Source organism: Cibotium barometz, chromosome 6 (genome assembly GCF_041138505.1).
Source record: "Cibotium barometz isolate CiBa-2024 chromosome 6, ASM4113850v1, whole genome shotgun sequence".
Taxonomy (NCBI): Eukaryota; Viridiplantae; Streptophyta; class Polypodiopsida; order Cyatheales; family Cibotiaceae; genus Cibotium; species Cibotium barometz.
Window position 1 is genome coordinate 36,760,916 of NC_141051.1, and position 27,666 is coordinate 36,788,581.

At 40.8% G+C, this 27,666-nt stretch overlaps 1 protein-coding gene and 1 long non-coding RNA gene across 2 annotated transcripts in view; both read left to right on the plus strand.

The window, feature by feature from the left end:
• Positions 1 to 319: 319 nt before the first annotated feature.
• LOC147637696 (uncharacterized) lies at positions 320 to 1,516 on the plus strand. Its single transcript, XR_015266072.1, has 3 exons — positions 320 to 583; positions 833 to 971; positions 1,387 to 1,516. It is a non-coding gene; the product is annotated as an uncharacterized LOC147637696 (long non-coding RNA).
• LOC147637697 (homeobox protein knotted-1-like 6) overlaps positions 1,036 to 27,666 on the plus strand; it is a 45,524-nt gene continuing 18,893 nt past the window's right edge. The window contains exons 1-5 of the mRNA XM_086799522.1: positions 1,036 to 2,087; positions 2,172 to 2,288; positions 2,378 to 2,504; positions 23,916 to 23,972; positions 24,761 to 25,047. Of these exons, the coding sequence (XP_086655648.1) occupies positions 1,512 to 2,087; positions 2,172 to 2,288; positions 2,378 to 2,504; positions 23,916 to 23,972; positions 24,761 to 25,047 (1,164 nt within the window). The 5' untranslated portion in view covers positions 1,036 to 1,511. The remainder of the gene's footprint in view (positions 2,088 to 2,171; positions 2,289 to 2,377; positions 2,505 to 23,915; positions 23,973 to 24,760; positions 25,048 to 27,666) is intronic.

The window sequence follows — 27,666 nt, forward strand, 5'->3', positions numbered from 1 at the left end:
CAAAAATCAGGTAAAATACGAAAAAACTTGCTATATTTTACCAAGGCCGCCCGTCAAAAATCAGGCGTGCTTGCAAACTCTATAGTACGTAACATTTTGTTGTCACCTCTAAATGTTATTTTCTTTGTTGTTTTCTTAATTTCAAAAATTAACATTTAACTCAAAAATGACAAATTTAACACCAGGATGTCCAAAGTTTTGTGACTTGTTGAGAAAAATGTGTTATTTTGTACGAGCCCACGGGGCATCGTGCAGCTTCCACCAGTCTTAGGTCGGGAAGGTCCGGGGGCCATGTGTAAAAAATCAGAGAGAAGCCAGGAAAGGATAATCAAGCCTTAACACGCCGACCTCCCGAGTCCCGACTCCCGAGTCCTGGCCATATGACCATCCAGGGTGACGATCCCGAGGCCGGACGGCCTTTCTTTTCGACCAGCCTGTCTACACACTCCACTGCAGAGAGGGGTCATTTAACTCCCTCGGGCAGAGCGTCAGTGGGGCTGGGTTTGCTGTGTACGCAGTCAAACAGGGTCTCTTCACCCTTGGACCTTGGTAGGTTTCATTCATCTGACGCGATCGGATTCAGGTAACTCCCGTTTTTTGCAACAAAGTCTCGCAAGCAGTTAGTTTGCACGCCTCTTCTCTCAGACTCACATTGGGTTTTCTCTCTCCTCCAAGATACACCACCCGGGCCCGGGTCCTCTCGACTCTCTCTCTCTCTCTGTGTCTCTCTCAACTTTCCCTTACCCTTCTGTGTGTCTCTCTCAACTTTCCCTTACCCTCCCCCAGTACCTATCCCGCTCCTACCCCCCTTACGTACCTTGTCATGGCACAGCTACAGAAAGCGTACGTTGAGAAGCATCTCCGTCAACAAGCCGGGCGTAAAGAGTTAGCCGACGCCGTCAGCGCTCCAGCCGCTGGAAGCTGCGCATATTTCTTCTTCTTTCGGGAGACGAAACAAAGGCTTCAATAATGTAATTTCTTGCTTGTCTCGTTTTGCCCTCAGCAAAGGCCTCCGGACTGTAATTTCCGCCTGCATGCTTATTAAACCCTACGAAGGGGTGAGAACTGTAAAGTGGAACGTACAAGGGGCTACGAATGCTGCAACTAGTACTGCTAGGGTGAGCTGGTGAACACATGCTGGGTGCATTTTGGGCCCCTTGAGTCTTGAAAACTCCCTGCTGTCGGACAAGGGTAGGCTACCGTAGGTTACGGAAGTAACAGAGGCGGGTTGGAAGCTGATGTGTGTGTGTGTGCGCGCGCGCGAGAGAGAGAGAGAGAGAGAGGGAACGGGGTACATTATGATTTGTATCGGGGATTACAAGGAAACGAAGTAGCGATTGTGTTACGTCTAACCACACAACCTGGGCTCCTTCTGCGTGTCTGCAGTATGCAAAATATTTGACGACAGGCGGGGCTGCAACAGTGAAAGCGAACTAAAGCTCTATTGCCTGGATTTTGTCGAGATCTAGATCTACATCTAGCTGGATAGTGGAGTATTATACACTTTAAAGATGGACGATGACAGGCACTTGAGGTCTATGCACCCGTCGCTCTGCAATGTGGTCACTTATGGACTAGAGGATCCAGATGGGTACATGATGCCTCTAATGACGGATCGCGGGCCTCAAGAGTCTGAGTATCAACAGCAGCATCAGCATCAGCTTAATATCATACAGGCCACAACCACCGCAGCCGCTCACACGCCTTCCTTTGCTAATTACTACAATGCAACACTTGAACCTTACCTTCAACAGGCCCTCTTCCAAGCGGAGCCACAGCCTCATTTCACAATCGAGCAGATCGACGGGCGCGCTGTTGTGCTTTCAACAGAAGAAGAAAAAGCCGAGCTCGCCTGCAAACTAGTCCATGGAGCTTGCCAATCTAGCGGTGGTCGGAAAGGCTATATCTCTAATGGATCCTCCGTAAACCCTCGAGCTAATTCTGCAACACATGACACCAGAGACGCATCACCATACATGGACACGGATACAAGCACTGCGGCGAATCATCCCGATGACATTAGGGCTAAAATTATTGCACACCCGAGTTACCCTCGCCTTGTCGTAGCATTTGTTAATTGCCATCAGGTGAGCTTTACGAGCTCGTTTCTTTCTGCAGAAGCTTTTAATTATTACACGCTTGATTAGTGGTTTCATTTGCATGCAATTTAGATTGGAGCTCCGCTGGAGGTTGTCACGAGGTTGAACGAGGTCATCAAGAAGTATCAAAACTCTCGATCACCTTCACCCAGTTCTAGTGGAGGGGACCCGGAGCTGGATGAATTTATGGTATTTTATTCTGACATATTCTTCACTCGTACTCGGCTTTACAACGGGATCTGTCGAGTAAAATTACAATACCAAATTTTCTGTTGTAGGAAAGCTATTGTAATGAACTCCAGAAGTTCCATGAGCAGCTCACGCAACCGTTCGAAGACGCTATGGCGTTCTTTAGGAAAACCGACCTACAATTGAAAGTCCTTAGCAAGGAAAGCTGCAGGTCAGGTAATAGGTCTATTTCTAAATATAGAAGATTCTGTTGTCATCGAAATAATAAAATTTTCATAAGCATGGACAACAGAACCAGTGTAGTGTTAGGTACGATGGCTATTTTGCATTCCACTGCAAGAGGTAGCACCAAATATAACATAGCAAAGATATACAAGAACTGTAAGAAGGTTTGAGGGAGAGATGCTTACATAGACAATTGTAAAAAGAAGGTTTGATGCGGGAAAATTAAATAGAGATGTGAGTAATAAAATTAGATAGAGATGTGAGTAATGGAAGGCCTTGTCACTCTTTCTGTAGGGAGTGGCATTGGAGGAAGTTTTTTGAAACTAACATGAACATGTCCTCTTTGAGGTTTCATTCAGTTAATTTGTCACTTAGACTACCGAGTACCACTCTTCCAAATACCTACCATAGTTAGACAGCAAAAGGCTGTTGGGACATCCTCACATAACAAGTCACTTGGTCCATTGAGTACACACATCATTTAAAATTGCTAGATAACTACGCGATGATGACTATGCTTTGAAGATGCATCTATCCGGATGATGACCATGCTTTAAAGATGCATCCATCCGAGTCCCATATCTAGAGTGACAAAACTTTAAGGAGCCAACTTCCACACTTGTATTTGGTGCTCTATTTGAGTACAATGGGAAATGGTCATCCTAGGTTCCATCTTTCGTTAGTTTTCCGTATTTCTCTTTGCCTAAGTCGCTTGTTAACTCATTGATCTATTATTAACATATTTAAATCAAGAAGAATTTGCAATATATGGATGGCTTATTAATTAACTTGACCTATTATTCACATATTGAAGTCTAAAAAGATTTTACTATACATACATACATACAGCATATACATATACGTATATACACATACATACACATAGAGACACATACATATATGTACATACAAATTCACATATTTATACACACACATATAGAGAGTCATCTACCATAGTGTTGTAATAAATAACTATTCTACTAGCTTTACAAGTAGGAGTAATAGTGCATAGGATCTATTGAGTTGATATCTCGTTTATAAACATGTAGATAATTTTCTTCAACATAATTTTCTTATAGATACCTAAATGGCATTCTAGAGAACTTGAAAGGGATTTGTAATATTGAGAGCATGCATACTCAAAAACATTTGGTTAGGATTCTCTTGGGCTTTAGTCTCAAGAGGTTTTCGTCCTGGAAAACTTAGGCATCCATGTGTAATCTAGCATGAATGGAGAATACCATATGAAGAACTCATGTCAAGTAACATGCTCATGTGTGAGCCATGTATATCGGAGTTGGAAACACATATATATGGCTATAAATTGTATCAAATCAAGCCATGTCACATACTCCATAATGACATCTGAATGTTGTGAAGCTTCCACATATTATGGATCCAACATCGAAAGGTATAGGGTTGTTGGAATAGTGATATTTAAAAATTTCAATACGCTATTTCATTGTTTTTAAGCACCATTTGATCCCTCAAACACATTTATCATGTAGAATGTCTCATTCCTGGATCAAACTTGAGTCCACGTCATCTTTCAAGTAAAGAAAGAAAGTCATAAAAAATGTTCGGATCAAAAGGATACCCATTAACTCCTATGTAGATGCATAAACATACACATATTTATAATATGTATAGCATCCATCTGGATCATATGGAAATGAAGTTGAATCACTCATACTCATAAGAAAGGTATAAGGCGATGAAACTCTTCCTCGCACTTATGCCAAGGTCGAAAGGATATGCAACATCATTGTCATCATTGGAGGCATAGGTATCATGGCTATCCAATGAACCATCATTATAGTTATTCCATGAGCCATACATATATATATACATACATACATACATACATACATACATACATACATACATATATATATATATATATATATATCACCATAGATGTCCTCACAAGTATCATAATCCATAGCATCGTTCACAAATATTCTCATATAGATCACAATCATTTGCATCCTTACTATTATTCACCTTATCATCATATGGGTCTATGTTCAAATCTTGTCTAAATCCTTTGTTTTTGGGCTTGATGGCAAGGTAATGATGAGTACTATCTACTCCGAAGAGGGTTTGGTCCAAAGTAAATTATATTTTGACTTTTATAAAAAAGTCAACTATGTTTATTGACCAACCAAGTAGTAATGGAACGGGGAGTTCAATGGCTCTTCGTGAATCTCTAAAGGAGTACTCTTGGAATATGTAAAAGCTTTGGTAAGATACAAAATAGGCTATGATTTAATTTGGGTTTTTGCTTACGGGTGACCTTGCTAGTTGGGATAGCAAATGATACCGCAATTGGGAGCGTGATGGCTCTTGACGTAGTCCGTATAGAGTACTAAAAGACTATATAAATAATCATGTTAAAATATCTCTCACCAATTTAACTGAATTAGGGTTTTGTGGTTTGTAGAATATAGTCAAAATGTCCCAAAATCAACATACTGCATTTGTCATTATTCTAATGCACCAAAAGTGTTATTCGATAGCATTAGGTATGTATTTGAGTAATCCAAACTCAATCCATAAGCACCAGGTATTTTGTTGGCAATAATTTTGGCATAATCTCCTTTGTATTTGTAACCGAATCTCTAATTAAAAAGTGTATCTAATATCAATTGTCAATACATGTATCAATTTTTCATCCATTGTATTTTCCTATTCACCACTTATGATATGTTGAAGAAGTGATCTTGCTTGTTGTCGATCTCTCGGCCAAGCCATCTCATCTCCTTATGAAAGTTTTGAGTTTGATGGTAAGGGTTTGTTAAAAATCATGAATTTAGGGTGGCTCATAGCAAGTGATTAAACTCATGTTTAAGTAATAATAAGATGATTAAGAAGATAATTAAGATATTAGCAGCACAGTGGTAATGCCCATGCGAAAACCACATAAAGAAAGTCATTCAATTAGAGTTAATCTAAATACATTCTTTTATAGTCCTTCATGAAACTTTCAACTCATAAGATGTGTGTATCCTAGTGTCAACCAGTGTCCATAAATGCTCATAGTACATTTGTCTCCTTGCACTTTTCATGTGCTACCTTTTTTACCTTTGACTTCACCTTTTACGAACGACCATATAAATCAACCTTTGTTAATGTATCCTTAGTCTATTTCTTTTCTAATGTGCATGCTTCTTCCCTTGTTCTACACATGTTGTATCTTAACACATTGCATTTCTCAACACCTCCCCTCAATGTGATGAGGGTCTTACATCTAGCATGTATTGACCTGATCTACACTCTACTCATATGGCTGGAACAAGTCGTCTAGGTTTCTCTATGAGTTACAATGTTGGCTTTGTCTTGACACTTTACACATCCAGAGAGTAGGATTACAACCACGGATTAGAAGCCATGCCATTTCTTTACCATCATCCTTGGTGGCCTTCATTTGTTAGCTTTGTCTTGACACTTGACACACCGAGAGAGTAGGGTCACAACTAAGGATTAGAAGCCATGCCATTTCTTTAGTATCACCCTTGGTGACCTTTATTTGTTGGGCTCTATCTTTTTCTCCACCTTGGACTCGGAGACTTTTAGCATGTTTCTTTTACTTGTGGAAGACTCGGTGCTTCTTGGTCGTTGATTTTCTAAGAGCTCTTTCTTTGTCCTCGCATATTTACACTTACTCCATGCGTGTGCTTATTTGGCGACATTTCATCAAAGGTTGTATTTTTTTCAACTCTTGGTCATGAATTTGTGTACTTATATTGGTGGCATTTACAAATGTTGCATATTCTTGGTGAAAACATTTTGTGGATGGAAAATTTGATCTTCATGAAGGTCTCACATGGAATGCACATATTGCTAATGTAAATGACTATAGTGATGTCTAAAAAACAAGCTTCTTGATTCCAAGTGAACTAACTCTTATTTTAGGATAAGTTTTTTAAAAAAATAACAAAAGGATGCTATTGCTTGTGATCTAATTTGTTGGGCTTACGGCCTCGTGGAGAGGATGAGCTTCGATGATGGTTGCACTACAAGAATACGCTCTCTTTCTTCTTGCTCTAGACGTGCTTATTCTTGTTCACCTTAAATAGCATTCATGATGTGCTTCTCATACGATGTCAAAAACCTACCACTTCTTTGATTAGTTTCTTTATAAAAGAGATTATCTCCTTTAGCTTCCCTTCATGCTCAACTACTCTGCACTACAAACTCTTGCAGATCTTGTCCGTGATGGAGATCCTTGTCTTTATGGCTTTTAATTTTTTTTTTTGATGTTGGACTTTGCTCGACATCTGCTTGTTGTGTAGCATGTGTTTTCTTGTTTTGTTGCTGGTAGTATCTTCTGAAGATGATCGCATCTTTGCAAGTCAACCTGTGAAGCTTAAGATGTTGGTGTGGTCGTCTTTGTGATCCTCCTTATGCGTCGATGAAGATTTCATTTCTCTTGTAGGATTGTTGTCTAACTGTCACTAATCCTCCTCGCCTTGTTTCTCTATTCTCTACCATGCTAGTTGCCATGTGTAAAGCTCTCTTTGGAGATATGAAGTAGACTTGCTTTGATAATTGTGAGATGCTACTTGGAGGAATTCGTTGTTCAACTTTGCTCACAACTAGGTTGGATGGAAAGGTTATGGAGATCTATTTCTCTGTGTTGTGTAGGAACACCATGCTTGTTGTGAAAGCTCCATGCCTCTTTTAGTCTTCACTCTACTTTACACATCTTTTCCAGTTGATGGAGCAATGCTCTGGAGTGTGCACTAACTATAAAATGTCGCTCACTTATCTGTTGTTATGAAAGTCGAGTTGTTGCTAATGAGAATATAGAAAACTCTAAATTATACTAATTCATTTCCTCAAAGAAGATACTAATAAAGGTAAACCCTAAACTTGATGGCATGTCTTAGCTCTCGTCAGAATAGCTTTGATACCAGGTTAAAAAGCATGAATCTAGGGAGGCTCATAGCAAACGATCAAACTCATGATTAGGAACTAATAAGATGATCAAGATATTAGCAACACAATGTTAATGCTTATAAGAAAACCACACAATGCCATCCAATTAGAGTTAATGCAAATACATCCTTTTATAGACCTGATGGAGCTCCCAACTCACAAGATGTGTGCACACTAGTGCAAAATATGTCCATAAATGCTCACACTAAATGTGTCTCCTTGCACTTTCCATGTGCTTTGACTTTAGCTTTTACAAACGAAAAATATCCGTTTTATATGTTTTGTCCTCTTTATACGGACATATTATACGATGATCCATCACGTATTTTGGGTCATACGTGTAGGTTCTTACATTTCGATCGATAAAGTTATCGATCAAAATAACTCACTATAAAAATAGTACATCATTTTCAATGTACTATGTGCATGACTTTCAATATTTGAAAGCCCTAAGCTAAAAAAAAAAGAGGCATTTTGTAGATAGTGTTTCTAAAATTAAAAAATTTAAAATATTTCAAATATATTAAGTAAAAAAGCCTTATATATAGATTTAGATATATGTGTTTGTGTTCGAAGTTTACTTCACACTTGTACATATATTTTAGAAAACAAAAATTAGTTTTGTCTTTCATTGTGCTCGAAGCTTGCTTCACACTTGAAAGATAGTCTTAGGAATATGACTTGTTTTTTATTGTGTTCAAAGCTTGCTTCACACTTAAAATAATGTGAAATATAGGAAGTAGGTTTTATCCTTCACACTGAGTTGGAAGCTTGTCTTACACTTTAAAGAGATTTTTAGAGTTTACGATTTATCTTTTTTGTGTTCAAAGCTTGCTTCACACTCTAAAGATAAATATCGATAAGTATGTTTTATTCTATTCTTTGCATGAAGTGAGATGCTACAATAGTTCATGTCCATGAACGCAAGTTATTAATTTAGAGCATGGGAATTATTATCACAACATAGAGCAGCCCGTGTCTTATCATCACCCTCTTCAGAGATACCTTTGGTTTTAGTGATGGTGAGAATGCGAAAAGACTTTGGGTCCATGGGTAGACCAGCAGGTCGTCTCAAGTGCACTGTTAACCTTTCCTTCGAGCTTCAAAGTCACCTAATAAAGGGTTGCAAATCTTTTGTGTCACTAGATTTACAACAACATATTATGTCTTGCAAAGGTTATTAGTAGTTTGTCCAGCATTTAATGAGACAGTGGCAGATAGGAGGTGGGATCTTTGGATAGCGAAGAATTCAAAACATGCTGATGTTGTAACTAGGTGTGAAAATTTAATACTCACATTTTGGAGGAATGTTGATAAATTATCAACATTACTAAGCCTCTTGTAGAGCTTCTCAGGATTGTGGACATTGAGAAGTTTGTCATTGGTAAAGTATACTAGTTAATGTTTGAAGCTATACGGCATATAAAAGAATTTAACCAATTCACTGTTAGGGAGAAGGCACAAATGGTAGCCTAGGCTAATGAAAGATGGCTTCAATTGCATATACCTTTGCATGGGGTTGCTTTTGTCTTGGAGCCTTGCTGTCAAACTCAATTCTCAGCTAGCAAACAATAAAGTGATTGGTAATTTTAAAATTGTATGTGGTTAACTTTTGCCGGGTGATGATGGAAAAGAAGCCTTTCATCAACATGTGAAGTAATAGAATTGGTAGCTTTGGGGATCCACAACACTTGGATGCAATTAAGAAATTGAGTTTTGCAATGTGGTAGAAAGAGTATGATACTGAAATATTCAAGCTATAGCATGTAGCCACACGTGTGCTTTCAGTTGTAGCTTCGTCACGAAGTTGTGAAAGAAATTGCTTAGCATTTGATTTCATTCACACTAAATGATATAATTGATTAAAAGCATCGTGTGCAGTCGACTTGATATACGTATTTTGCAATATAATAATGTTACATATACCTCAAAATATAGCTACTCGTGTTGCACAATCTTGTATGCCATTGTCTTTGACTACTAACGCAGCTGTAGAAGAGAGATGTAGTGAAGATGAGGATGAATGGGAAGTACGATTGTATTTTTATCTTTTTTCATCTAAAAGGCCTGGACTTCAAGCCCCTGCTTGAGAGTCTCCCAATCCCCACAAAATTTGCGAGGTGACTGCGTGGTGTCACCGAAGCTCGTGTCTGAGCTGAGTAAGAGTGATTACCTTAAGCAATGCAGTGTTGTCCGGAATGTATAAGCCTTCAAGGAAGTCAAGACTTGTTTGCCGAGTTGACCCGAACTTGGTTGCAACATCTTTACTTTAAATCTGACTTCACATTCCTCTTTGTTGGAGCGTTGTTTTGAGCCTTGATGCTTGCCGATGCCCCTTGAGCTCTTTGTGCAAAATCTTCATGGACAAGAGTTGCCCACCTCACTGACTCCAGCTTGGTTTGCCCCAACTTGTGCCATGTCCAACTCTGCACTTGGTTGTCGTGGACCTTGATGCCCTGCTTCAACCTGTTCTATACACAAGTGCATTGATTCTCTGTGACAGTGCCTTTGGTCCACCTGACTCCAAGTGAAACCATCACGAACCTTTGGCATTCAAACCTTTCTACTTCTTCGGCTTTGGTTCATCTAACTTGAGTGCTCTAGCTTGCCTTGACACCAAGACCTGCTTTGCCATGCTCCAGTCAAACTGTCCCGAAACCTGTTCAGGCGGTCTTGACCTTTACGCAAGCGCATGCTTGTTCCTATTCACGAAGTCGCAAAGTCCCTCCACTTGGTCTTGCTTGGGTCCCCATGACACCATCACGACCCTCACACGGCTTCGTTTCCTGACTATACCATCACCTTGAACCTTGAGTTTTGAGTGTGTCTTGCCGCACTGTGAAGAGCCAGTCTTCTTAGACGTCATCCCAACAAGCTCTGCTTGGACGGCTAGGAGCCAAGTTTAACCTTCTTGAACTTTGTCTCGAGCCGGATCTTCAATCTTGCACCCTCTTTGCCCTTTGGCTAGATTTGAGTGCTTTCCACATCCAAGCTACCATTGAACTTCAGTGAGCCAGCTGCCACTCTGTCCCACCCAACTGCATGCACACTGCCACTTGCACACACAGCTGATTCCATCTACTGGTAACCTAGTCCAAGACACCTTCGAACTTCAGTGAGCCAGCTGTCACTTTAACCCACCCAACTGCATGCACACTGCCACTTGCACATCCAGCTGTTTCCATCTTCGGGTGACCTTGTTCCAAGACGCGCCTTCGAACTTCAGTGAGCCAACTGCCACTTTGATCCACCTAACTGCATGCACATTGCCACTTGCACATCCAGTTGTTTCCATCTTGAGGTGACCTTGGAGAGCCAAACGACTTCGGTCCACTCGCCCAATTTCAGTTGTACAAGGTCATGCCCTCACCGAGAGTGCTATGTGCCCGGCACTACGGTTCCATGTCCTGTGCTTGAGCGGTCGCAAGTAGTCCCCTTCATCAAACTTTCTTTCCAAAGCCATCCAACTCGTGAGCCATACAACTCGAGTCCACGAGAGAGTCCAGCTATACCCGTTTGCTCCACCCAAAGTGCTATGTGTCCGGCACTACGGTTCCATGTCCTGCGCTCAAGAGCTCCCAAGTAGTCCTCTTCTTCAAACCTGCTTTTCCAAGTCACACAGCTCTGTGCCCTTGCAGCCCTTGATGGCCTTATTTGGCACGTTCCCGCAGCTTGGTCCTCCCCGGATTGCTCCAGCTCGGGTCGTCATGTGCCCTCGGCACCTTGGAACTTTTGGACCTTTACGGGGCCCGCTTTTGCTTCGATTGCCGAGGGCTCTTGGTGCCGTCACACGGACTTACCCTCACCCAGTCGAGTCTTCGGAGGAGAAGGTGACGTGTGCGCCGACCTCGGCGGGCTACACGGCCACAAGAGAAAGAAAGCCCAGGGATCTTGGTGCCTCTTCTTAGGACTTACCCTTACCCAGACAGAGACTTCGGAGGAGAAGGTGACGTGTGCGCCGACCTCGACGGGCTACACGGCCACAAGGAGAAAGCCCAAGGCTCTTGGTGCCTCTTCTTAGGACTTACCGTCACCCAAGCGGAGACTTCGGAGAAGAGGTGACGCGTGCACCACGGCGGGCTACACGACCACAAGGGGGACCAATCTTGGTCGAAGGCCCAGGGCTCTTGGTGCCTCTTCTTAGGACTCACCCTCACCCAGGCGGAGACGGCATTGTTGCCTTTGGGGGTCATGGGTCTGTTGGTGCTGTTGCGCGGCCTTACCCTCACCCGTATGGTCGATGTATGAAGGTTCGGTGTATGGCTCTTAGAAGCTTGAAAGGGGTATTGACGCCTTTTGTCTCACCCTGCTTTTGCACTGCGAAGGAGTGCGAGCTCGGCTTTGCTGCCTCGCCTTGGTTGATCTTGGGTTTATCTGGAAAGGCTTTGGCTCCTTCCGGCCTAGACCTTGCTCTCTGTGCTTTGGAGAAGTTGGGGCTTCAGCTTTGCTGCATCCACCCAAGACGTAATCCTTTTTGATCTGGAGGGGCGTTGGCTTCTCCTGCCTAGCCCATTACTTCGTGATGAGAGGGGGTGGCTCCATTGCCACGAGGCCACCATGGCCTTAAACGGACGCCTTTGTCGCTTGCTTTTTTTCCAAAAGATTGGCTCGACGGCTTGCTTTCTGCTCTTCATGGGCACCACACCAACACGACGTCCCATTCTGCTGCATCCAATTTCTTAGCATAAGCAGACGCGGTCCTATTCCCGACGCTCTCTCTGTATGCGTGGCCCCTTTGTCTTCTTCCTTTGCTTGCCCTTGAGTGACTCCCAGCCCGCGGTCCCCATCTGAGGTGTTGCCGGTCCATGTGCCACCCTGACGTATCGCTAGTCTCGTCGTTTTCTCCAAAGCATCACCTTCCTTGGTGGTAACTCTGAAAGATCCCCAAGCCCGCTGTTCTTCTTTTCTAAAGTGCTGACAGCTCCCACAAGGATCCAGTTTGCTCGCTTCTTTGCTCAGCTCATTTGCCAACGTCGCATGTTGGACTTGCACCCGGGACCTCACCTTGCTTGGAACCCAACTGTCCACTGGCCCCAAAAACAAGCATGTCGGCCGACTTTGGAATTTCTTCAAATGGACCGCGCGGTTGCGATCCCCTCAAAAAATTGATCATTTTTCATATATAGCACGTCCCCAAATTCCATCGTCCAGGCCCCCGTCGGGAGCTGCATTGTCTCGGGCGACCCCCCACGCCGGCAGCTCAGGGTCCCGACGGGTTCGACCGACCACGCCATCCTCTGCCTTGCATCTCGCTCCTCCAGATCGGTAAAGGTCACCACGGGCAAATTCCACCGTTTAGAGGCTCTTGTTGCACCAGATTGCGGAACTGCACTAGTGCGCCTAACAGTAGTTTTGTTTGTCTCTCAACTAACATGTATGTCGATAGGCAGTTTTGTGTCGTTTTTCGGCTCGTGGCCGTCACTTGGACTCAACCCGACTTGCCATTTCGCCGTTTCTGACGTTTCCATTGTTTTTGCCGTTTCTTCCAACCTGGCATCCCACGTCCCTCACGGGCTTCCAGAACGAACTTTGCTCTGATACCAAGTGTGATGGGCCGTACGGACGCGAGCCCAGAAACGAGCCCACCACGCCTTTGCTACGCACACGGCCTTCCACGGTCCATGCTTCATGACGCAGCTTGCCCGTCGAGCGCGTCTCGTGCGTCTTCCTTGCGGGTCTCACCGGTCACTCGCGTTCATGCCCGGCTCAGCTCCATCGGCCTCGACTCGGGTCTTGCCTTCCATCCATGATCCGCCAGCCCGGCCTCGTCTCGGCCCGTCGGCACGGCACGGCACGGCTTGCCGGTCTTTCTTCCAACCTGGCATCACACACCCCTCACGGGCTTCTAGAACAAACTTTGCTCTGATACCAAGTGTGATGGGCCGTACGGACACGAGCCCGGACACGAGCCCACTACGCCTTTGCCGCACGCGGCCTTCCACGGTCCATGCTTCATGCCTGACGCGGCTCCATCCGCCCGTCTCACGCGTTTTCCTTGCGGGTCTCATCGGTCACTTGCGTTCATGCCCGGCTTGGCTCTGCTCCATCGGCCTCGACTCGGGTCTTGTCTTCCATCCATGATCCACCGGCCCGGCCTCATCTCGGCCCGTTGGCATGGCACGGCTCACCGGTCCGCCGTGTGACGCGGTGCGCGGTTGGGATTTCTATCCGGAGGGACTTAGTGCCCGAGGGGTATGCTTGACCGCCCCGAATATAATGCATCTATATGGGGAGGAAGTGTTAGGAGTGGCAAGGCATGGACCCATGGTAGGCACCCTAGACACACTCACGCACCGGGTAGGCACGTAGGCCTTTCCCGGGTGCGGGAGGTGTTCATGGGTGCCGGGTGCCTTCGGGAGATGCCCTCCCCACCTTGACGGAGTTGGGACCGAAAACGTCGACGGGACCGAAAACGGTGGAAAATTGTCGTCCGGCAGGTCGGCGAGCCGTGGTGTGCCGACGGGCCGAGATGAGGCTGGGCCGGCGGATCATGGATGGAAGGCAAGACTCGAGTCGAGGCCGATGGAGCCGAGTCGGGCATGAATGCGAGTGACCGGTGAGACCCGCAAGGAAGACGTGCAAGATGGGCCGATGGAGCCGCGTCATGAAGCATGGACTGTGGAAGGCCGCGTGCGCAGCAAAGGCGTGGTGGGCTCGTTTCGGGAGCCAAGAAACGAGTCCACCACGCCTTTGCTGCACACGCGGCCTTCCACGGTCCATGCTTCATGACGCGGCTTCATCGGCTCGTCTCGCGCGTCTTCCTTGCGGGTCTCACCAGTCACTCGCGTTCATGCCCGGCTTGGCTCCATCGGCCTCGACTCGGGTCTTGTCTTCCATCCATGATCCGCTGGCCCGGCCTCATCTCGGCCCATCGGCACACCACGGCTCGTCGGTCCGCCGGCCGGCCGTTTTTAGCCCCGTCGACGTTTTCGGCCCCGCCTCCGTCAAGGTGGGGAGGGCATCCCCCAGAGGCACCCGGCACCCATGAACACCTGCCGCACCTGGGAATGGCCTACGTGCCTACCCGGTGCGTGAGTGCGTCTAGGGTGCCTACCATGGGTCCATGCCTTGCCACTCCTAGCACTTTCTCCCCATATAGATGCATTATATTCGGGGCAGTCAAGCATACCCCTCGGGCACCAAGTCCCTTCGGATAGAAATCCCAACCGCGCACCGCGTCACAGATAGACAGTTTGACATACAAATCTAAGATTTATAATAAATCCATGTATTCTTGTGAATACAAGGCAACTAGCCATCATATGGACACAAGCTTGAGAACCTATTAATGTCTAGCCCAGTTCTTTGGGTTCCATGCATACATAAAGCTAAATTTGTTGCTGAGGGCCTTGATAGGGGATATATTGACATCCCTAATTGCATGGTTTTCCTTATCTAAGTGATTAATGCAGTAACTTTCTCATTTGGAAATGGCTTTAGAATACAATCAAGCAACCGCTTGATTTGGAAACTCATAGAATATGCATCTTGGCCTCTTATTGTAAGGGGGAGGAGAAAAGAATTCAGATGCAACATGTTTGTATTTATATACCCACTTGGTCTTTGTGTCTGATCTTTCATTTGGAAGCTTTGAAAAATGAGATTTGCGTTGTGTGTGCGTTGCTCGATCCCAGTCTGCCAGCTCCACATAAACGTTACCTGTGCTCTCATCAAAATAAAAAGGATCATTCTTGCCATGCAGATCATTGTGTAGGAGATCCTTATCGTGCATGTACTCAAGGGTTTCCAAGAGGCCATTAATGATTTGTAGGATGTGACTTCTAAATGTCTCTGTTGTGCCTACATTCTCTAGCACATCTTGATAATTCCTTGGCATAGGTCTTGATCCATCAGTTTGAAGTTGGATCATCCATCTTTTTAGATGTCCCACCATTCCAAAATGGTTAGATGATTGTTCTTTATCAAAATGATACCATGATGAGTGATATGCACTCGAGTATTCATTGTGATGATCTATGGTGACATGAATGATTACCCATGAGTGATGCACTTCGCAGCATAGCAATTATCTTGGAAGGTTGGGTCATGCCCTTTAACACTGTACAAAAAGCCGAATGCACCTTTATCCAATCTGGCAGCTATTGTTCCAGCAACTGTAGAGCTGGTGCATTGTCTATGGCAATGACCTCTGTTTTGGCAATTTTTACAGGATGACTAAATTCTTGCTCTTCTTGGACTATGGCCTTAGCTTTGTCTTTGTAGCTATTTTATAAATTTGTGATTAATGCTATAATCGGGTAGCAAAACCCTCAGCACTTTCTTCTGCATGGGCATATTTTTTGTGACCACCTAAAGCTGGTAAAAAGCACGCATATACTCTATGCGGATCTTGCCTGATGTGCGCAAGTCAACTTGGCTATCAAAAATTGGTCGAGTCTCTCGAAGAGCTTTGAACGCTCTTTTGCTAACTTCACTTACCATGCTCTCAAAAAGCTCCTTTCTCTTTGGATCAAAATATGATCTGAGCTCATCTTCACACATGTTTATTAAATACATGCAAGCAATATCTGAAAGGAGTTTTCATTGAAGCTTGTTAATTAACTCGGCAATGATCTACAAAATGTAAAAGATTTAAATTAATCACATGATAAATTTCAAACATTAATTTCATCACATGATTTTTTTTCAAGCAACATTGTATATAATTTTAGCGCACAACATAAAAATTATAGATGACGTACCATTGATCACATGACATAACGTATCACCCGTGAACCTAAACTATACGTCAACACACCTAATCTTAAAGTGGGCATACCTAATCTTATAACGGACATGATAAGGGATCATATACAGTGAGCTTAAAGGGGACACAACTCGTTGGTAAAGACGAGAGTGGACACAATAAGTTGCTTTGTGTGAGAAAAAATTAAAGCGGAAAGAAGTGGTCAGTAAAGACCAGAGTGGATACATTAATTGGCTCCGTGTGAGATAACTTAAAGTGGACACAATTGGTTAGTAAGACAAGAGTGGAGACCGTAAGTGGCTTTCGTGTGAGGATAACTTAAAGTGGACACAACTCGTCAGTAAAGACTAGAGTGGTCACAATAAGTGGCTTTCTCTGATGATAATTTAAGTAGAGATAACTAGTCGCTAAAGACTAGTGGACACAGTAAGTGGCTTCTTGCAAATTAAACTTAAAGTGGACACAATTGATTGGTAAAGACTAGAGTGGACACAGTAAGCTTAAACAACTATTAATGTTTAACTAGAGTGGTCACAACTATCCCATATGGGTGCTAGAGTGAATACAACTAGATTATAAAAAAAAGAAGCATTAAAAAAAAACAAAAAGCAAAAAAAAAGCGTAAAGAAAACTTGTTAATCACCTTAACTTGCACTCAAATCACTCACTCTCTCTCTCTCTCTCTCTTCCTTATCTCTCTCTCTCTCTCTCTTCCTTCTCTCTCTCTCTCTCTCTCTCTCTCTCTCTCTCCCTCTCTCCCTAATCACTCTCTCTCACAAAGCTTTCGAAAAAATAATCAATCGATTAAGCTTTTGGTTGCTTATAAAGCCAATTTTTTGATCTATAATTTATCGATTGATAAAAGTATTGATCGATATATTATCGTTCAATATTATTATCGATTAATCGATAATTTTTTCGATCGAAATAAAAAACAAAAAATGTTCGTCTATTTAAATGAGAAAATGACGAATAACTCGTGTTATTCGTACTAAATTCATTACATAATCCGTATATTGCTACGCAGTATATAAATGACCATACAAATCAACCTTTCCCAATGTATCCTTAGTCTATTTCTTTTTTAATGTGTATACTCCTCCCCTTGCTCTACACATGTTGCATCATCACACATTGCATTTGGCAACAAGGTTGAGGCCATGTCTTCACACTATGTACCTAATCCCCTTTCGTACTGCTTTACCAAAGCACTCATGGCCACTTCACCTAGTGCCAAAGGTACCCTTGCTCACCATATTAGATTCTATAAGCAATTTGGAATTGAAATTTGAATGTAATTAAAGCTTGCAATCCGAGTATGTGAAAGAGTTCCCTTACAAAAATTAGCATGTACTCATGTTCATTTCATCATTCCCATTTCATATGGAAAAACACTTTGCTTCTAAAAAGCAATCCAATTCAAAGCTTCTTACACATAGGCCAAAATGACAAGAAGCCAATCCATACACATGATGTGTAATCCCAAAGTAACCATTGTACATCCATTAATATGCATCAATTAACCATTCCATGCATATTGATTCAATGTCAATCAATCAATAGCACATATATATACATATGGCTTCCATGGCTATGGAAAGCTTGTTTGAGACCCTCATGGAGTACCTGAGAGACTACACCTTAGTTTTTTTGTGCTCACTCAATTTCTTTGATGGGATTTTTTTCATACTTTGTACTTCTCAAAACTCCTCGAAGAAGATTGATTTTTATACCATTTTGGGTCCTCATTTCTTTCCATTCATGTGTGTTCGGCATCTAATAAATCTTTGGAACTTTAAGAAAACAGTAGCGCTCCTATAGTTCAGAAACATGAATTAATGGTTTGTATGTGGTCCATGTTTTGATTGCATACCTAGTACCTAGAAACAACAAATATATGGAAGTGGTGAATCTCCTTTTGGTACTCAAAAGTGTGTGACCAATGATATTGCTTACATTCATCTCTCCACTTTCCATAAAAGAGGTTTTAGATATAGAAAAGAGACATTTTTTATCATATTTAATTTTTCTTAAACACCTCACTAATTTTATTAAATAATTCTTGCTCATTCGATAATGCATGAAAAACTCAATGCTAAAAATTAGTACATAGAAATTAAAAGATATATGAAAATTAAATTAAGACAATTGTTTAAAATTTTAAAATAATATGATAATTTACCTATTTTATTTTGATGAGTGTTCTAAGTAGAGTTTTGAAGTAGTGATATTTTGTACATATTAAAATTTTGAAGCTTGTAGCACTTAATTACAATCAAGGATAACAAATTACTAGCACATGGAAAAGAAAATTCTCTCAAAATGTGTAAAAAATAATATTGTTTTCTTTGAACAAGTTATGTTTTGTAAAGTTTAGAAGTACCTAGGAATTTGTATCATTAGAGATGATTTTACATTCAAGGGTCACAAACATATACACAATGAGATGTAAAGTCAAGCTATCAAAAAAACAGAAAGCTAACTCCTATAAAAAATGAAGATTCATGACATGAATTTTTTCATCATCATTCCATTTTGCTATATTATTGTAAATTCAAGATGGAATGAAATGTTAGGTAAGGTTGAGTGCCAACTTGAAACACATTCTACTCAATCTATAAAGTATAGAAGAGTTGATAAGGGTTTAATGTAGAGAAAAAGCAGTCGCTAGTTTAATTTAAGGTTTTTCTCTAAATTATATCCTAATCTATATATGAAGTGATTTATATAAAATAGATAAAAGGAAAATTGTTTAATGGTTTTCATTAAATGTCTCCACTTTAAAGAGGCTAAATAATCTTTATATGAAAGCCTTATATAATAATCTCATCCACTTCTATCTAAGGTACCATATGGCCATAATTTTTATCCTTTTCTCATCTTGGCTTATGTACTATAGATGGTGAAATTGTTGCACAACTTGATTACTTAGGTCAATAGTTTAGAATATTTGATGTCTTGTGAGTATCCACCATACTTTTTTCTCATTAAGCTACATGGATATTATCATGTGAGGGGAAAATTACCAAGGCTTAAGGTCATAATAAAGATGGAAAGCATTCTAAATTTCAATTATGATACTGTTGTGAGGTAATATTTTGTAGCTAATAATTTAACATCTCCAATAATATTTTGTAGCTAATAATGGCACATAATGTCATCTCTCCAATGGGATGAATGGTTAATTTTTTGGATTCTAATAGCATGGTCTAAAGCACTTAGAACAGTGAGCATTAGAATACACTTTAGTGGTGAAGTGAGTAAATAAAATAGTTCACAAGAAGCTCGTTTCACTATGAATTGTCTCTATGCATTCATCAAATCCATTCTTATTTTAAACCAAGAAATATCTTTATAAGAAATAGAGGAATGCATTACATCCAGCCCCCCACAAGACTAGTCTTCTAGGAGAAGTAAAGTGTTTCCAACAGGATTGGTCCATTAAGAGGATATCTAAATAGGTCCAATGAGGATATTAGAATCAGAGTTCTAAATAATATATCATTATGTTCTCTCTCATTGTTAAGGGATCTAAAACTGTACTTTGAAGAAGTTGGAATATGCCTAAGGTACACCTTTTTTAGATAACAATCTCTCTTTATGGGATCTCTTAATATCTAACTTCCTTGTCACTAGACATTGCAAAAAGCTCATGCATAGTGTGCATCCTTATCCATTTGTCTATCACTAATGTCTTCCATTCATGTTCAATATTAGGGTTTTTGTCCTTCCCTTCCAAACTCTACTTCCAAATGCCTCTAATAATGTGCTGCATGGCATGATCTGAGAACTTGGTTAATACACATGTAGTAAATTTTGCTATATTAGAGTTCAAGCTACAATAGCATTGCACTACAAGAGAAGGTATCATAACTATGCCCACAACCATGTAAGAACAAAGGAAATTTGGAAGTGTAGAATTCAAAATTTCATGGTTGTGCGTGTCGCTATATAAGAAAAAAGAGCCATGTAGCTACAGCTCCATAGTAGCCATGCATATAGCCTTGCACATAGCCTCATGCATAGCCTTGCATATTTAGCTATACTGCCAGCTATAATAACAGAAAATAGGGGCACACAGAGGGAGATGTTTCTCCTCTATTTTTCCCCTATAGTCTTTTAAAAAATGCAATGAATTAACATCCTAAACATTTATATATAAGTCAAAGAAAAGACAAACATTGAGTGTAACAAAAAGAGCATAATTATTATTATTCAAAGGAGATGCGAATAGCACATATATATATATATATATATATATATATATATATATATATATATATATATATATATATATATATATATATATATATATATATATTAGCCCAAAATAGATGTCACAAATAAAGTGTTGTAATTAAGAAATGTCGTAATTATTAGGAGGTAAACTGACCTTAATAGTCTTTGTTCTCATCATAGTTATCAGCCTCTCCATCTTCTGCTACATCTTCTTTATGAGTTTCATCCTCATCCTACATTACATACAATGAAAAATATGCATACTTAGTTCTTCATCACTTTCTCATAATTAGTATCAAAGAAGTCAATAATATGAGCAATAACTAATAGTATCTCATGAATGTTTCGTTCTATGTATTGATGTAATTGTTAAGAACCGGAAGGTAGAGGGGTCAGCATAGTGGAGGTGAGAGGAGAAGGGAGAGCAGTGGGGTTCAGGAAAAGAGAAAGAGGTATCTATGGAATAGAACTGTTTTGTATGTAGGGATGAAAAAGTGAGATGGATAAGCCTAAGGAGTGCAATTGATTTTTTCCCATATCTTTGGCTCAATAGAATCCAATCATTTTGTGTCTTATTCATGCGACGTAGATCCGCATCATCCTCTTGTATGGTGGGAGGATTGGCAGTGGAGGAACCATCATAAGATGGCCACCTCTAAGAACTTAACATGTAGACATGCAAAATGTTAATATAAGAGAATAGTACATAAGCTCAATGTGAACATATGGACTTGCATACCTATTGGAGGTCCAAAACATCATCCGATATGGATTGAGAGAAGCTCCATAGCCACATCCAAAAACATAAAGAGTTTTGGGTTAACCTCATTAGTCTATGTATAAGAGATCTCTTGAAATGAGGCTTATGCTAAGCGAATGTGAGTGGGTCTTATGTGTAATGATGTGTCTTGGATAGTGATAGGGCGTCATTTTGTCAGCCCCTAGCAAACTAGGAGACACAACAACCATTGGTCATATGTAAGTATTGAAACATCTCTTCGCTTTTAGGGGGTTGTTAGATATCACTAAGCTTACGTGCAAAGCCAAAGATGTGAGGATAGGCTAGAAAAGAAATAGAATAGTTATAGATAGGGTTGTTTGATACTAAATGCACAAAAGAAATAGAGCTAGAGTTGGCCAATTTTGGCATGATCTTGGTAAATAAATGGGTCTTTCCTACTTTAACGATCTCTCTCTTGTCTTGATATGTATGAATACGAAGCTTGTAATTAATCTAATCTTGCATAATTTTTTGATCCATGATGCACTTCATGAAAGGTAAAACTTTATAGCGTTAATTGATCAATATTTTCCAAGGACTTTTTAGCATTATAAGACATACTCAAAGCCGTACATAAGGGACTATTCATAGGTAGAAATAAGGATTGGGCTTTTAGGGCCTTTTACATTGTTTTCAGCCATGGGATCTGGTCATATGCAAAGCTTATATTTTGTGAGTGTTTTAAAAAGTTTATACAAGTAGCACTTCAACGGATCTTGGACATTGGTCACCACCCTTACCACCCATTTGTACGAGTTATGTACATGGGAGAACCTTTGTGGGATCTTGTCTTTACTCCAAATTTATCAATAATCATGAAGATAACAGCAGCTTTACTTCAGCCTTGAAATGTTAAACCTAGTTTTATCTTGTTTTATGTTTACGGACAATGATGGTGGTTTGGATAGTAATAGGCCTAGATTGAAAATCAAGAAGGAAAACACTATCTTAGACTCGTGAAATGTAAATTGAACAATGAGGTGGAATAGAAACTAGCACATGTAATTGCAGTTGCAGAGGTGAAACTAATAGTATGAAGATTTGTAATGTTATTCTCATCAACATGATGACATGTTGAGAGTAATTTGTACCCCCTTATATGGATATGGACAAGGGTCCATTCAAGGATGTTTTCCCTCCCATTTAGAATCATGCAAGGATATAGAGTGGCTTTAGTTGCTTTTGATGGCCTTGCACCTAGGTCTTGTGCACCACTACCACTTTATTAATAAGTATATAGCTTGCAAATAACAACCATGCTATTTAATGTTAATGTCTTAGAGTGGTTTCTATGTTACATTTATGGCGACCCCATGTGTGCTATATGGACTCCGATTGATGAGCCATTGGAAATGTGTTGTTTTAGGGCACGTTAACAAGGAGGAAAACTAGACATAAGCACTTGAGATGATGCCACCATTATTCTTTGGTCATTCTACGCACGGAACCTATGCTAGTAATTTTTCCTCTCACACCATGTACATGTTTATTAAAGGAAGTTGAAAAAATCGAGACATTTCTATTTTTTGAATCTTAAAAGTGGTTTGGTAACACTATACTATTATGTACAAATAGTGGGAAGGTATTGATTGAAATGGGTGATATTTTCAATTGAATTGAGGTGGTGCATAAAATATGCATTTTGAGACTACTGGTTTGCATGCAAGGTTGCTTTTCGATGTGCGTCATGCCCGTTTTTAGATATTTTGGCTGTAAAATAGAGCCACCTATTTTGAGTGACCGTCAAAAAATAAAGTAAATCATGAAAAAAGGGCATTATTTTTCTATAAACCTGTCGTTTTGAAGGGTGACCCAGCCCATCAAACATCATCCTTGTTTGCATGGATGAGAACGGTGCTTGGGAAAGTGAAAAGTGATGGAGGCTTAGAGAATGGTCGAGTGTTACATACTATGTGGGTGAAAAACTCTAGCTAATTAGACTCATGAAAGACAAAGTAAACAATGAGGTGGAATAGAAACTAGCGCACAATTGCAGTTGTAGAGGTGAAACCAATAGCATGATGACTTGTAATGTTATTATCATCAAAATTGTGAGAGTAATCTGCACCCCCTTATATAGATGTGGACAAGGGTCCATGCAAGGATGTTCTCCCTGTCATTTGGAATCATGCAAGGACCTGGAGTTGCTTTAGTGTGCATGTGCTCTTTGTCCTTACTTTTCACAACCTTGCACCTGTGTCTTATGCACCACGACTTTATTCATAAGTCTACGGCTTATAAATACCAACCATTCTATTTTATGTTAATGTCTTAGAAGTTAGGGTGGTTTCCACCCTATGTGTACTATATGGACTCTAATTGATGAGCCATTGGAATTATGATGTTGTAGGCTACACTAACAAAGAACAAAAATCAATGATAAGAACTTGAGATGATGCGACCATTATAGTTTGGTTGTTCTCCCCATGGCACGTATGCTACTAGTTTTTCCTCTCGCACCAAGTATATATTTATTATAAAGGAAGTTGAAAAAAATTGACACATTTCTATTTTTTAAATATTAAAAGTGATTCAATAACACTATCCTATTATGTACAAATGGTAGGACTATACTGATTAAAATGGGTGATATTTTCAGGTGGTGTGTAAAATATGCATTTTGAGACCGGTTTGCATGCAAGGTTGCTTTTCGATCGGTGTCATGCCCATTTTTGGCTATAAAATGTAGCCACCTATTTTGAGTGATTGTGTGTATTATTTGCATGGATGACAGGGGCGCTTGGGCAGGTGAAAAAAGATGGAGGCTTAGAGAATGGTAGAATGTTGCATGGTATGTGGTTGGTGGATAAAGTTCTCGTTCTCATTTTGGATCTATTGATAACTAAAGGTCATTTGCTCTTGTCCTATCTTAGAACAAGGGATTGTCTTCATTGGTTTTTTTTTAAATTGTGAGGGTTATTTTAGACACTGAATCGACATACCGCATGCCGGGCATGCCATTAGGCATGCGAGAGAAGGGGGCGGGTATTGAACCTGGGATGTAGCGGTGTAGGGCAAGAGCCCTTGACTTTTCTCATTGTTAAGCGGTGTCATAAATCATTTTAATTGTAATTATCTATGCAATATTTTTGCATTATGTTCATTTAAAAAAAAGTTAGTGGAACAGAAATACTGACATCTTTGCAAATGCATATATGTGAATTTGGTTGGAAAAGTATGCACAACTATTGATCCCTGTAATCAAATTGTTATTGGGACTCGTGGTGTTATGATTTCCTTTAAAAATATATATATTTTAAAGATGACTATATTCTAATGCACATTGCACATTGCACATTGCCAAGGTTGTAAAAAGCACAGCGAGAGAGAGCGAGAGATTGATTCTGTGGGTGGGGTTTGAGAGGTATGAACGTCTCTCTCGTGTACACGGTTGACTGGTAGGATCACACATTGCCGCCAAGCTACACCCACGTCAATGGCTACAAGTTGAGCATGGAGGTTCCACACGAGTTTGCAATTGGATTCTGTAGTATCAATGAGACCTATATAAACAAGCAGCTAATGGCTTCTGTATTCCTTTGTAACAGCTAATGACTTTTGTATTGCTTTGTAATGAAGGTGACGAGAAAATACAGACCGATAAGCAAGGGTCTTCGGGAGAGGAAGACGAAGAGGAACAGGAGGGGAATGGGAGCTGTGGGGAGGTGGACTTCCATGGGGATCTGATAGACCCGCTTGCCGAGGAGCAGAAGCTTAAAGAGCAGCTGTTACGCAAGTACAGCGGCTACATCTGCACCCTCAAGCAGGAGTTTCTCAAGAAGAAGAAGAAAGGTAAGCTGCCCAATGATGCCAGGGAGAAGCTTCTCGAGTGGTGGAGCCAGCACTACACGTGGCCCTATCCATCTGTAAGTTTCTATTAAGCCCTAATCTCTATTTGTATTAAGCCCTAATCTCTATTTGTATGTGTGTGTATGATGTATAAATTAACAACGTCTGTGTATATAAAAATTAACAACGTCTGTTCATCTTAATTAAATCAACCATGCTAGAGGTGTTATAGACTACAAAGTGGTGTGAGGGAAAAAGTAGATCTTAAAAAGATGCTGCAAAGATTAGAGAGGTGTTGCAGAGCAATAAGAGGTATCGGAGAGAGATGTTGCAGAGGTTAGAAGAGTGCAGCAGACCTCAGAGGTGTGTTGGAAAACTCTCAGAGAGGTGTTAGAAATCGAAGAGGGTAGAGGGATGGAGAAGAGCTGGAGGTGAAAGGAGATGTAGCGGACTAGCTAAAGGAGTGAGAGCTCAAATACAGGCCAAAGGGTTGGAGGGCAAGCGAAGAGGGAGGGAAGGGGGACAGTCTCTACACAAGGCGGACATTCTCTACATGTGCAATCATAGCATAAAAGACGTCTTGGGTTTTTCATTATTTAGTAGTGGGTATTTAAAATAAATCAACAACTTTAATAAAACGGTTAATCAACATTATTGGATCCATATAGCTATGTGGCTTGGGAAATCATTTTTCTTATCTGCATTTTCTAAGTTTTAGAGCATATAGAAATAGTCTCTTGTGCAAGGGCTTCGCAAGGGCAAACTTCTGTAAAATGTTGGACTACAAATTATGGACAACATTCACAGTCACTTGAAATATAGTTTTAACACCTTTTCTTGATATAATACATTAGTTTAGGGCTATCGTGTGAGTTGCATATTTGAACTCCACTTTGAATTCCCTCTCTTCAAACCTTTGAATATGGGCACGCTTGGCACACGTGCGCATTCGCTCCATAGATAGGGTAAAACTTTTTAGCCTAGTTTGATATTAGTCATTCTACATGTGCAAGTGGTCGGTAGGAGAGTTGTCATCCACATCATCCATGGTCTCCGTCTTGGAGTCCCTTTGCATTGAACTCCTTGAATAGTTCCCGTTTTCCTTCCTCGACTTGACATCGAGATACTGTAGGTTTGTTGTTTTATTCTTCCTGCATGCCTCTTGAGGATCAAACTTAGTTATTGAATCTTCTAAAACCTCCCAAGTTCATTTCAATGGGAAGATGGATGGAGAGATTGTCACCAATTAGACTTGCCAGATGGATGGAGAAATGATCACCATTTGGACTCACGAGATGGTGTCCATGGCAATAATATGAGGCTAAGATGTTTTTAAGTTTCATTTAATACACATGGCATTTACAGATGTTTCCCTCTTGTGGTGGGAAGTCTGCCTTAGGCACCATTCCTTCACTTGCTAAGATGGTTTCTACAAGGCGGTTTTGAAGTAGTTTGTTGTTATGGACTATTACCCTCACTTGTAGCAACAATGGAAGCAATTAAGAGAATATTAGGGAGTTTGGGAAAATCCTAATTCCCACTTTGCAACATAAAAGAAATGGGTGTACCATATCGTTGGAAATCTCTTCAAGAGTAGGTATTAGATCCATATTCTCTGACAACTTTGGATTTGGTATGTTGAAGATGCACCAAAAATTATATTGAAAAGAAAATTCCCAGAGTACTGGGATTTTTCCAATTTTTCCAAACTCCCAAAATATGGTCTTAATTTGCCAAGAAGTAGGGTGAGCAGGTAAGTAATAACTTGGTTGGATTTTGAAAGTTGTTTCTAATGCACTGAAGGACTACGTGGTAGTCAAAGTAGGCTCAGAAGTTTCTAGATAGATTGAAATTATCCTTGCATGTAGATGTCATGTGTGCACATTCGCCTTGTGATCTCTTGAATGCAGGTTGCCTTAACATGACCTTAAAGACGAGGTATGCTTCCAAGTTTAGGAATCAAAAGAAATTTTAGTAGTGGAAGAGCAAGGAGATTCCTATAAAAAGAGTTGTTAAGGCCATGGAGGATAACAACGGTTCTGTTAGAAGAATATCATGGACACAACTCTCCTAGGAGGAGTTCTAAGCTAAGCTACTTATGGGCCAATGCTTCACGTGTGACTCCATTGAACACATCGTGGATGATTGTTTGAGGTTGTGTATGGCCTATATGGTAGCTAAACAGCATTATACGGATCCAAGCTTACTCAAGCACTAGGAGGATAGGGTCATGGGCAAGGCGAGGAACCTCCACACAAAGTTGCTTTTCAATGGGTGTCACGCTTGTTTTTGGGTATTTTGGCCATAAAATTTGTAATCTTTAAAATACCCATAAAAAATTACATTCAATATACAAAAACTTGCTATATTTTTACCAAACCCCCCAATTTTGAAGCGCAAGGGTGTCCGTCAAAAATCAAGACCGCCTCCATATATGAAAATAAAACATAAATACAGTCGTAGGTTTTTAATTATCTACTCCTAGGTATTTAAAACAAGTCACATCTTTAATAACAGTCCACTAGTACTACACATATATATGTTAATGCGCACAATGCAAAATCGTCATTCTCATGTGTCTTACCATTAGAGCCTGTAGAGTGACTTTCTCATTGCAATGGCTGGCTTAGGGGAAACTTTGTACAGTATTGTATTGTGATTTGTGGACAACATTCACAATCATCCCTTGTGTTTTA